This window comes from Diadema setosum, chromosome 17 (genome assembly GCF_964275005.1).
Source record: "Diadema setosum chromosome 17, eeDiaSeto1, whole genome shotgun sequence".
Classification (NCBI taxonomy): domain Eukaryota; kingdom Metazoa; phylum Echinodermata; class Echinoidea; order Diadematoida; family Diadematidae; genus Diadema; species Diadema setosum.
In genome coordinates this window covers 27,810,703-27,824,077 of record NC_092701.1, presented here as the reverse complement: position 1 = coordinate 27,824,077, position 13,375 = coordinate 27,810,703, and the positions used below count along the sequence as shown (strand labels likewise).

At 40.3% G+C, this 13,375-nt stretch overlaps 1 protein-coding gene across 1 annotated transcript in view; it reads left to right on the top strand.

Moving 5' to 3' along the window:
* Positions 1–12,361, top strand: part of LOC140240853 (uncharacterized) — a 43,871-nt gene extending 31,510 nt beyond the window's left edge. Inside the window, exons 4-7 of the mRNA XM_072320627.1 lie at positions 3,554–3,666; positions 4,682–4,882; positions 5,562–5,661; positions 9,948–12,361. Of these exons, the coding sequence (XP_072176728.1) occupies positions 3,554–3,666; positions 4,682–4,882; positions 5,562–5,661; positions 9,948–12,070 (2,537 nt within the window). The 3' untranslated portion in view covers positions 12,071–12,361. The remainder of the gene's footprint in view (positions 1–3,553; positions 3,667–4,681; positions 4,883–5,561; positions 5,662–9,947) is intronic.
* Positions 12,362–13,375: the final 1,014 nt, after the last annotated feature.

Here is a 13,375-nt window from a genome sequence, read left to right as displayed (position 1 = left end):
TTTTCAGCATTAGTTCCCAATGCTTCACCCAGCATCAAGACTTGAACACAGTGTGAAATGATCCACAACCATTGGAATGGTTAACTTATATTGAGGGGTGAAAAAAAAAGAAGTTAAATTGATTTATATATCACTTTACTGCAACTGATTGAAAATTGCCCTTCAACATAAGTAAGCACCGGTTATGCAGTGTTCTAGTAGTAGCCATGACAAAAAATAATGGGCATTCAACTTGGGTCAGATTTAAACCAGCTATCTCCTGATGTTTAGTTTCCAGTGAAGGTACAGTGAAGGTGATTCACAGAGATAATGGTATGGGTCCATCTCACTGAAGGGGTCCGTTTAACCCCACTTTCCAATGCATTTTTAGAAAGAAAGGAATTCTTGCATAGTTATTCAGTGTTTTATGAGTATAACCAAATGTGTGATGAAAAAATCATGGCCATATGATACTCAAGCTGGATTTAAATCGACCATCTCCTGATTACAAGACTGGCGTCATATCCAGTAGACTACCAAGCTTCCGCTACAGAGCCCGTGCTAGTTCTACGATGTATGTATGTGATCCTGTGCAGTAGATACTGTGTATTTACCTGGTATTCAAATAAATGAATTCTTACATCAAGTTGTTTTTAAGTGGAGCTGATTGACAAATTGCCCCTTGTCGATGTACAATAAGCACCAATTATTCAGTGTTTATAGTTGTAGTCCTAATAAAAAATCATGGGCATACAACTCTGTAACCAACAAGCTCCTTATTATTAGGCAGGCAATGTAATTCATATCCACTAAACTACCTCAACCCCAACAGCCAACCAGTGCTCCTTCCCATTCTTTTTAGCAGAGGGTAAGTCAATATTTGTGCAAATAAATAAACCCTTGTATCAAGTTGTTTTTATTGCAACTGACTGACAAATTGCCCGTTGTTGACAAAAATTAGCATTATTCAGTATTAGCCATGATTAAAAAAAAATACACTTGCTGTATGTGCTTCACAAGATTACATGTTATAGCCAGCTATCAAAAGCTCATTAGGGTTGTTCATTATTCCCAATGTTTGTTATTCTGAAACACACAAATTCCCTTAACTTACAGGTTCGTTCAGCGGAAAAATGAGAGAGGGTTTATTTTTCTGAGGCTTTGTAAATCCCAGAATTAGATAAAGGTCATTATTCCAAATGTTCATAAATCCAAATATGAAATAAGGCATGTTATTCTGAAGGTTTGTTCATCTGAAGGTGTAACAAGTTTTGTTAACCCTAAATTATTATTTTTTAATCTGAATACATAATGATACTCATGAAGCAAAAAAGGAAATAAAGTTTGTTATTTCCACCAAAAAAAAAAAAAAATGAATGGTCTTCAATTGACAAAGAATGGCATATCCTGGTGATGATGTAGGAGAGGTGGAAGGGTGGTATATGGATGAGGAGGAGAAAATTCTTCTTTTTACAGAACACAAACTATACAAATAAAGATTTCATTTTGTCAATATGTAGGGCCTATGTATACCCTGTGCATTAACATACTTACAGTGGTGCTTCAATATCAAGAAACTCTGGCAAATTAGAAATGTGATTTTTAAGTGACATGATGAAGTTTATGGGTGGAATCCTGGTAGGTGACATATGCGAGAGTTATTGTAGCTTTTGCCTGTGCTGTAGGTTTACAATGCATAATGCACACAGGGTCATGACCACATAATCTGCATTTTTTGTTATTATTATTGAGGATTGGTCTTTATACCAGGTTTTCACTTTTAAAGTTTGTCATAGGCAGAAACTATAGGTAGGACAGGTTAAGGTAAGACTAAGACTCACATTACTTGTACCTTTTCTTTTCGATACCCTGGGAAAACACTTAACTGCACATTGGGGATTTTGATCACAATAAAAATGTCACATTCACCATGTTGGATATCATTTACTGTGAGAAAAATTGAGTGCATAATTGCTCTATCAGAAACATTATGTATGACTTCATTGGTTAAAGAGTAAGAATGTCATTACTATGTTGATGAATTTATTGTTTTATTCATATGCAGTTCACATAAATTGAAGGTAAAAAAATGTCTGTTAACATTTGATTTCGTCACATCTGCACCAAGGAGTTTCAGGCATTCATACATTGAAACTTGAGAATACAACTGTATGTGGACCCTTGTGAGCAGTGATTTGCATTCTAAAATGTGGTTTTTCTATGTGGTTCTTCCAAGCAGGATTACTGTTACCAGTTTATGATAAAGAAAGATTAAAATTCGGAATTCTGTTCACAATTTTGGCATCACATCCCCTGTGTTGGATCCAATTTACTCCACTTTACAAAGAAAATTAAGTGAACTGTACAATTAACAGTGTACATGTATGTCTGCAAAAAGACCTAAAAAATACTTTGGTCATTCAGTGCATGTGAGCCAATAGAAATGTTAGTAATGATTTCAACTATTACTATTAAGTATAAATTGAAGAAGAGTAAAAATGTCCGTTCACATCTCCAATCCGTCACATCCACCACTTATAAGGAATTTCAGGCATTCATAACTTTTACAGGACATGGAACCTTGTCAGCAGTGACTTGTACTTTGAATACAGCATTCTTGATGGTACTGCATGCATTATAATCATTGGTTGCAATGCAAGGTGTGCAGGAAAAAAAAATAAGGAAATTGGTGTTCCGTTCACATGTCACATCCACCGTGTTGGATATTACTGATATCATTTATGCTGACAAAAAACAAAAGCTTTCTTGTGAAACATAATTTGTTTCTTACTGTAAACTGACTTGTGCTGACTGTTCATTGGGTAATCACTTGGCTTATTTCTTTTGTTTATTGCTCAAGGTGTAAAATGTCCGTTCACATCATAGATCTGTTTTTGTCACATCCACCACATCCTCCAGCTGAAATTTTAAATGTAAAAGTTGGACACTCACAATGTTAATATTAGGTGTGTGTATGTCCCCCAACATAAGCATTATCTCCATGAAATATTACACATCCTGAATGAGGAAGTGTAAAACAAGAGAAACTTTTTGAAGTCATTTACTCTATTTCACACCATATTTTTCCTTCAAAGCGGTACAATTTTCCAATAAATCCAAATAAGAACTCAAAATCTGGCACGAAGTTTGCTTAAATATCACTAAATCATGTTACAGTATCAAATTACCTGTTGGACACATAGTGTGTCAGCTCTGTCCATGGTATCATAGTGTTATCTTTTAGCAAAATTACCTTCATCTCCTATAGAACCATTCATAATATCAGCTATTGTAATAATAATTAAGCTCTGGCATTACATTTTCCATTAAATTCACATTCTTGGGAATAAAAAATCAATACATTCCATCTCTTAAAGAGAACTTGAAATTTTGACCCCTAGGTTGACAAAAAGTGGCGCCTAACCGTGAAACGGGCCTATTATCATTATTATTATCATTATTATTATCATTATTATGATCATTGTTGATATTATTAGCATCAGTACCATCATCTTCACTATTACATCAGGTATCTCCATCATCATTGCTTCTCTTTTCCCTTTCATTGACCTAGGCCGGTGCTTCGAAGTGAACCCAGACAACTCAGAGTCCATGCGAAGGATAGGAGCCAGGGCCTCCAAGTGTCTTCTCCACCTCTCCAAATGGGGTATGACCGTTGCCATCAAGGTAGGTACACACTGGTATTCAAGCCGTCCTCTTCCCCCACACCCTCAGTTTCCCCCAAAAGCAGAGCTGCCACCAAGTCTCTGGAATCGATTCTTGCTGGGTGCTTCCTGACAACTTGGATGATTCTTGAAAATGTTCTCAAAAGAGGATGTACAATGTAAAAGCCTCCCTGATTTTGGAATTGCTATTCCCTGCTGAGATGTATGTACTGTAACATGCAAGTGTTTCTTTTTGAAAACTTCCTGATTTTGATGTGCCAATATAGGCAGCCCTGCTACTGGCTGGTATACAGGTGCACTCTAATTCATCAATATTTTTCTGTGGGCCTGTGCCAATAAAATATCTCTACCAATTAAAGGGGATGGCTAGTAACCAATCAGTGGGAATCAGTGGAAATGCTGGAGGATGATTGTTCCAATCCTTGTGGGATTCATTTGAGAGTACATTATATATCTGTTGTTGTGTGAAAATGATTTGCTTCAGAATGGTCTCATTTTCAAGTAAAGTGCAGTTTAATGTTCCAGGTTAGCATGCCTTAACAGTGACAGGGCATTAAACTGCACTTTACTTGAATATGGGACCGTTCTGAAGCAAATGATTTTCACACAACAAAAGATATATAATGTACTCTTAAATGAATCCCACAAGAATTGGAACAATCATCCCCCAGCATTCTCACTGATTCCCACTGATCAGGTACTAGCCATCCCCTTTAAGGAGCAAAAATCTAGTTTTCATGCATTACATAGTAGTTCTTGCTGTGTGTGGCAGGAACAACAGTTACCTTTATTGCGAAGATTTGCAGTATAGTTTGAATACATTGGCAAACCTGTCTTTTTTTCTTTTTCCTTTTTGCATATCCTTTTGTGTCTGTGCCTTTGTGTTTATGTAGAATGTAATGAATTATAGGTTGGATGAATTCAACTTGTCTCAGAATTAAAAATACAGAAGAACTTTTTGACCAACGTCGGCACTAGATAACATTTTTGCCTGTACTAATCCTTATGTCTCCCAGCGCACCCGGTCTGTGGTCGCTCAGTGGCCACTGAAGAGCATCCGAGAATTTGAGAGCTCGGAAACGGGGCGGTTCTCCTTCAAGGCAGGCCGGAATGCCCCCATGGGTGAAGCAGAGTATGACTTTGCGACCCTTCCAGGCCAGGACGGGGAGATCTACGACCTCCTGGACACCTACACAACAGAGGACATTGGAAATCAGGTATAGAAGACATCCCAGGCAGTTTGAGTTCATCTGACTGGTTGAAGTCAATGTAAATGTATATTGACTGGTAGGGGAATATCACATGTTATCACACGTTCTCTGTCTCAGGTAGATCAGACTCCAAAATAGTTTAAAGACATACTGATGAAAGTCAATTTAAATATATATTGACTGGAAGGGGAATATCACTTGTTATCCCATGTTCTCTTTGATAATCATGTAGAGCTGACTCTCGAGAAGTTTGATGTCATCAGAATAGTGGTAGTCAATATAAACCATATTGACTGGTAGGGAATATCACATGTTATTGACGAGTGAGATGACACAGGCCTGGAAGTCACAATAATCGGTTTATTGACTGGCAGAGAAGGGAAAATTACAAATAACTGGTGAGTGTGAGATCATAGACTGGAAGTCACAAGAGTGTGACAACAGACTCTGTCAACTGGTACCTCCCATGATGATATGTTGTCAATTAATAAGCTGAAATTTGATAATAGAATTTCTTTGGAAAGATGTGTCATTAAGAGAAAGATTTCAAATAAGTGGGAAGGCATATTTTTTCTTCTTCTTCTTCTGTAGTTCTGTAGAATACAAGTCTGCTGAGGCATTGCATCTTGTTTTTGATAGTGAGTTTTTACAACTAACCATGCATTCTGTCTGTTCTCTGATCTAGGGAGAAGTCCAGGCCAGGCCGAGTGCGGAAGAAATCAACCAGGACTACGAGAGGCTCCGATTAGCAACTTTTGGACTCCTGCCAAGGAGGGGGTCACAAGGTGATATTTCAGCAAGTTTACTGAGCTCAGCATTTTTTTTTTTTCATTAAAACTCTGCTTCTCATCTGTTGATAGAAATTTTTTGATGCACCTAGACCTCTTCTTTACAGCCTGCTCGTAAATCGTTGCTCACTGTGTATTCGATGTTTGTGAAAAGAAAATAAAGTCTTCTTGATGCAAATCGAAGTATGCTTTCAAAGTTGCACTCTGCCTCAAGAGGTACATTAAAAAAATAATAATAATCACTATCAAAAAGCATCACTTTTACCAAATTATGGCTTTTGCTTGAGTGATGTAGTGTGGCACCTGCAAATATCCCTCTAAAATTATCACTTCCTCTCCATACTTCAATCATGCTACATGGTTTTTGAATATTACTCTCTGCCTTGCTGCCTTTGCTGGGAATTTTTCAATCTTGAAGTGTGCATTGCTGTGAATTTGTCTTTTTTGCAGTGTTCTCTGAGTGTCATGAACTGTTTTGGTGCACTTTATCAATTCACTCATTTCTTCGTGTATTTGGTACTTTCTCTGTCATTACTGCAGCAGCATTATACCAGAACAGCATGGGCAAGAATTTAGCTCAGTTGTTTTCCTTTCCAACATTGTTAATCTTCATGAAAGCAAAGACTGTAAAGATACGATACTCTTCAGATGGTTGTTGTATAACACGATGGTTTAAGAGCAATCACAACTCATGATAATGTGAGTCAATGGCACTACCTGAAATGAGAGCTGAATATACACAGAGGCTCTCTATAATTGTAAATACATTTGAGGCATTTCATAGAGCCACTGTGTCGTGAAAAAGTGTGACATTCCGTTCTGTTGTGTTCAAGTGACATAATTTTGATTTTAATTGATTAAATGATTGTTCTGTAGAACTTCAAAATTCTGATAAGTATAAAGACAACATCCACGGATCACTGTTCACATGCTTTGATTGTCATTTCTCCTCTCTATTTGAATAGTCGGCTAGATATTGCAGGTTTTTGGCTGTCTGATATTAGCTTGGACTCAGGAAGTAGTCAATGTTATTGCACACTGAAGCTAGACAATAGTATGTGTGAGCATGCCTTTTTGCCAAATAAGTCCTTTTCTGCTTTTATGTAGCATCCCTCAAAAACACACAAAACAAAACAAGTGCTTTCTTTTAACCCTTAGTGTGCCATGCTTGTGTAAACGTGCAAACATTGAAGCACCAAAGTTAAAGATGAGTATGTGAGTGTGTGCACATGTCTGTATTAAGACTTCAAGCATATGTGCATTTGGAATTGTTTTAATGCCGATCGATCACTGCGGAACACACTGTATTTTCAAATATGTCCACCATTGTAAAATGAAGTGTGTACACCTATCTCACTCTCACTTTGGCAGGTTTTTCACAGCATGAATCTTAGTGTGTGGGATTAAGATGACCATTTATTTCTCTCTCTGCTGAAAATATAAGGCAAAAAAAAAAAAGACTTGATGGTAAAGGACATCCATCATGGCACAGTAAGGGTTAAACTGCAATTCCACACAATGTTTGATTTGGCTTTGATAAATAGAGTAAAATCCGATTAATGGGAGTTTAGAAGATACATCAGAATCAGCCCTGAAATAGGAAAGTTATGGAATTCATGAGATTTCACATGTTCATGAAACAGTGATACTAGTAGCAGCCACATATGTAAATTTGATGAGGTGATGATGTCATGGCTTTACAAGGGTCCCATCGACCCACACACAAATTTTCAATGAATTTCTGATTTCGATATGAAGTATATTGATATGAAATGAAAAAAAGACTTTATATCCTTCAAAGCAATTTTTGTTGTGCTTTATAACTCAGTGCAGATGCTATATAGTATTAGGGGGCTGAATGATGTGGTTGCTGAATTATTGACAAAAACCCATATTTTTTTTCCTGATATTTATTACACAAACCAATTGTATAGTTATGAATTCATGATATCAAGGCAACTAATTTGCATATTTGGTTGGAAAGGATACCTCCGATCAGTACAAACATTGTGAAACATTAAAATTCCATAAATCATAATAAGTCTGATTATCATGAGACTTGTAATATTTTATTCATCTCATTCTATCTCTGTTTACTAAAGCCAACATTAAACGTGTGTGGTATTTCTCTTTAAGCAGTCCACTGTATGCTCCGTAAGTAGTTCACTGTCTGCTTCTTCCAAACTCCCATGCACTGTAGATATAACCCATGCATGTCCGTGTTTGTTTGTTTCTTCTGTGTGTTTTTTAAAAAGCAGCTAGAGCCACTTCTCCCACTCCCCACAGCGCCGCCGTACCGGTTCCAGGTAGCCAGAAGGTTTACGATCGGCTGGACCGATCGAGAAATGGTGCGTTACTACGACAATCCCAAATGAACTCTGGCACCAAAGTGGGGCCATAATATGCACTGACAAAGGACTTTCATCCAGTATGGACAATTTTAAAATGCTGGGTAAACTTAAACAAACATCTAAGACATTTATGAAATGGCTTATTTGTGGTATGTACGTGCCCATGTGGGGAATATATCACAGAATATTTTCATTTTTTTGTAACCCTGACTTATACTTTCAAGATGTACAGATGGTCTTACTGTTAGTGAGGTGCAAAGCAATAATATATTCGAATTTTGAACAACTTCATTAAGAAGTGTGTGTTCTATTCATGAGACTTACTCTTGTGAAATGAGAGTGTTACTGCCGTATTAAGAATTTTTTGTTTAATTCAAAATTTAATATGTGTTCCATGAGTCCTCTAGATGGGATTACTAATGATTGCTGAAAAGCTTGAAATAAGAGTTTGCAGAGGTAAAGAAAATAAAAGAAAGGTAGCACACAACTCTGCTATGTAGTAGCTGGTAAACCCCACTTTCTGTGGAGACACTACACTTAATGTGCCATTTCTTCAAATGCATGTCCGAGCTTTCCAAGTACAGAACCCCAGAAAATACTTTGCTTTAGTTCTAATCGACCTTTCTGCACCATGCACAATCGTATGTTTAAAAATTTGTATTTTTCTTGTTTCAGATATACATTTAGCTAGCTGTGTGTGCTTGAAATTGTCTGTTTTGCTGTGTATCATTGGGAAACTCCCCAACAGTTTGAACCATATTAAAGACATCTCATCCAATGTGTAAATAACTGGCACCATGCTTTCTCTCACTCAAAAAACAAGAGAAAAAAAAAATCACACTCACACATGCAAGACGATATGTTATAAAAAAAAAAAAAAACACCTCTATATATATATATATATATATATATATATATATATCGTCGCTGGGGTGACAAGACCTTGTATCTGCAATTTTGGTGAAAATGACTTTTTTGGATTAATTGTCAAATAATGGGTTAAGTGATGTCCTGTCCAAATCCCAACTGTCTTACTCCAAAAATGAAGCCACCACGGCATGTCAAAGGAAAGGCTATCCCATTCACCACAGTGCTTTGGCCGCCATGTTTTTTGGCTCTCCTGAACATTTGACAATTTGTAGATACAAGGTCTTGTCACCCCAGCGACGATATATATATATATATATATATATATATATATATATATATATATGGGCCGTGACGCGAGAAAAGGGCCCTTAGGGCATTATATACCGAAAATTAGTTTTCACCTCCATACTGTAGAAGAAACTCTGACGTATTTGGATATGCAAACCTTTGTCTGACATTCCACTCCTAAATGCTCCAATTATGACATTCAAAACAGCATGTTTTGTCCAAATCCTGTCACTTTTTGATGCGTCTATGCATTTCCGCATAGTTAGCTAGTTGATCTTTTTTTGCGCGTATTGCTTTGTTAAACTTCCGCGCCGTTTTCTGGCGTTTGCGCGCAGCGGCGCTAAGGGCCCTTTTCTCGCGTCACGGCCCATATATATATATATGATATATTACAAATAATGTATTCTTAAAGATGCATACCATCTGTCAGTACAGTGATTTTGATGTTTTATTTTACCCTCCAAAGTGTCTCCTACAAAGCTGCTAGTGAGGTTTGTATACCATAAGTTAGTTAAATAGTTTGTCCAGCACACCCCAACAAACCCATTATCCCCCCCCCCCCTTGAAATTTTCTGTCGCTTAATGTTAATGATCTTTTCATGTTGGTAATCATAGGCTGTCAAATTTGTTGTGTTTTTTTATCTGAAATAGGCAAATAACAATAGTTCAAGTGATATGAATGGTGTCATTTTAATCATAGACATTACTGCTCTTTCAGGATAACACAATACACTCATAGCCATCAACATGCATGTGTGCTATTGGTCTTTCCAGGATCAAAACATCGTCTTGACAGAACAAGGAGTGATCAGGCGCAGAGGACTCAACCACCTCCAGTCGTACCACCCCGGGTTCCGTCCCTACCTCAGAAGGTGTACCATCCACGAGGTGCCACGCCCTCCTTGAGCCAGGACTACAACTTTCCCTACACAGAAATGGATGAGCCAGGCAAGGAGAACCTGCCTTACACCGAGATGGGCGCGGGAAGCATGTCCGGGTCGAGCACCCTCACCAGGGCCGGCCTGGGTCGGGACAGCAAGGACCGGGCCAGCTGGGACCGGCCCATCCCGCGCACCCTGACCCAGAGCACGGCGGCCAGCGACCGCTCCAGCTACCAGTCCATGGATTTCACCCCCCAGTCCTACCGCAACACGCTGACGCAGAACTACGAGAACACACCCCTGATCGGCAGCCCTAGTCCGAAGGGCCTCGGAGGAATCGGTAATGAGGGGTACGAAGGCTCTCCTGTGCAGGTGACTCTGGCTGATATAAAGCCCCAGGACCACAGTTACTACATGGTGGAGACCAAAAGAGATGCCTCTGGCAGAGCTGCCGAGGACAAGAGCCCACCCAGCCCCCTCATACACACCTACTTTGAAGGGGGCTTCCAGGAAGAGGGAGCCTCCTCTGCCGAGAGAGAACACTTTTATCAGGGCGTGTATCCAGAGGGCGCTGTAGGGGGAAGCCCACTTGCGAGGTCAATATCTGTGGACAACATGCGAAGCCCCTCAATTACAGACTCTTACATCGATCGATCACCAACACTCGGTTCCCTTGACCTGGCATTTGCGTTCTCTCCGACTAACCCCGACTGGGTAAACTCTCGGGAGCTTCCATCACTGCCCCGCGACGCTGTTCCTCCCCTGGAAGACAACCCCTACATTTTGTCACCAGAAAAGACCCGGTATGCCTACGAGGAGGTGAACACTATATTTCCCCCCACCCCCGCGCAGGATGCCGATCAGACGAATTACGCGGGGATCAGCGATGAAGCGCCACCTCAAGAAATCAGCGTCCAGGGCCACGTGATCAGGAACAGTACATTCTCAGTGGGCTATGTGGATGCGGTCACTACCTATGAGGACATGGGAGAATCTGTGGCAAACACTGCACGTTTAGTGCACCGAGTGTCAGCACATCAGGCAGAAACTGCGGTCTTGAATCCAGGTGTAGTGTACAGCCAGGTGGCAGCAGCATCGGAGATGGACGGAAATGAAACGGAACCTGCAGTCAGGAGAAAATCGTTCAAAGCCCGGACACTTGAGAGAGTGAAAATGATCAAATCTAAGTCGCTCGTGGATCTTTCAAAGCCAGAGAAACCTCCCTCGCGCAGTTCTGTTGCCCTTGAGGATGTGCTGAGCAAAAGGGAGCACGTCAAGCGGGAGTTTAAGCGTGGAATGAAGAAATCCCAGTCCAACCCAGATCTGCTCTCTGAACAGTCCCACGACATTGCTGTGGCGCCGGTGCACTTTGACTCCCCGCAAAGGAGTTCCGACAAGCAGAACCAGGTCTCAGGGGTGAGGAGGAAGTTTGGACTCGGGTTGAAGATGATGAGGCAGAAGAGCCGCAGCCGGGATGAGGAAGGGGAGAGCGGGGAACCGAAGACACCCCAGCATCTGAAAGACGTGAAGGGTATCGCGGCCACCAACAAGACCAAGTCCTACAGCAGGCGGTCCCAGGGACAGCTGAGTGACCTGCCTACCGATGGGGCGGTCCAAACCAGGGTCAGACAGGGCAAACTGGGAGGCCCTGGTGGGCAGCGACAGAGGGCGATTTCTGCAGGATCGGCGGCTGCCGTTGAGGCGATGCTCGGTGAGAGTTCCAACTCCCCCGGCATGTTTTCAAACCCTCTGGCATCGAGCAGCAGGGGTGCCCGGCTGTCCAATGCCGGTAGCGCAGCATCAGACTCCACTGGAGTCGATGAAGACGGGTACCTCACCCCATCGGAGGTGGGCTCTCCCATCAAGATGCTCTCTGACGTCCAGCTTGAGGGTCCCGACATGAGTGACAGACCCCTTCCATCCCGACCACTCCCCAGCCCACCAGCCCATTCCCAGAGTGCACCCTTGATGCATTTAAATGGCAGAGTGCAGACAACCGGTGAGGTGGTGCTCTAGCTAAAGGTTGCGTTCTGCTCTCATTTACTGCGAAGGAGCAATTGGACTGTGTAAAAGAAAGAATATGACACTATTATAACAACTCTGTGTGAACACTTGAATAAGAAACCACCTTTCACCAAGCGATAAGACATGTGCAAGTGTATGCAACATACACAAGTAAAGTGTATCCCAGATGATGTTTTGTACCCATCCTTGTAGATTCAGATGTTTGAACATGCAGCTCGTCAATTTGGTATTGTGGAGTGTGTGCTCCAACGTTCTGTGTCAGGGTAAGAGTAGTGCAGACAATGGTGACATTTCTTTATTTATCATACAATATAATGTATGAAGATGAGACTGCAATGTGTACCGACTGTAAAGTTTATTTCGTACCAGGAAAGCACCTTCAGGAAACCACTACATCAGGGCCCTATTTCATAAAAAGTTGATATGATAGCAACTCTTGCTGGAATGGCAGTTGTCATAGTAACGACAAGAACCCAGCTTTCTGATTGGCTGTTGCTATTGGAAGTTACCATCCCAGCAAAGAGTTGCCATCCTAACATCTTTTATGAAATGGGGCCCTGATTGATTTTAACAACTGTAATTCATGTCTCTGTCTGCTAGGATTTCATCAAAAATTTGGGAAACAGATAGCCAACTTGGGTTTATTTGAATTCAGTGAATACCTGTTTGCGAGGATGAATAATGTCTCGGTTCGTAAAATCTCTTCAGTCAATGGGACCTCTAGCAAAGATATTTTCATGTTGCCTTCAATTGCTTTTCCTCTATCATGCTCAAGTCTCTCAGAAAGTCCTACACATCATAAGTTTGTGGTACTCAATATACTCAGATGTATTAAGGAATTAATGTCATTCAGTGAACCTTGTAGACATTTCTAAAGTATGTTTCAGTCCCAGCAGAATCAAACTTTTCGGCCAGGGTAAAAGGCGTTATCAGAAGCAGAGAGGTGGATGAGTGTTAAATAACTATTTTTGTTTTATTTTCTCCACACAAGATGCATCGTCATTCTTGTGTTTTTCTGCCCTACCAGTTCCTAATGTGATACATATTGCCAATTCATTTTTCTCATCTACTCCAGTCTAGTTGAAATATGGCTGAAATGTATTTCTCACAGAATTTTCCGTGGTAGCTCAACATGGCAGAAAATTCTAATATTACTTCCATCATACCATTAACAGTACTACAGGTTTACCGCTACTCGTACTTTTTTTTTTTTTAACCATTCCAAAACATGCTTTGTACTAATTACAGTAGTAATGTTCATCTAAATATGTTGTAAAACCAAACCACCGTTTTGCT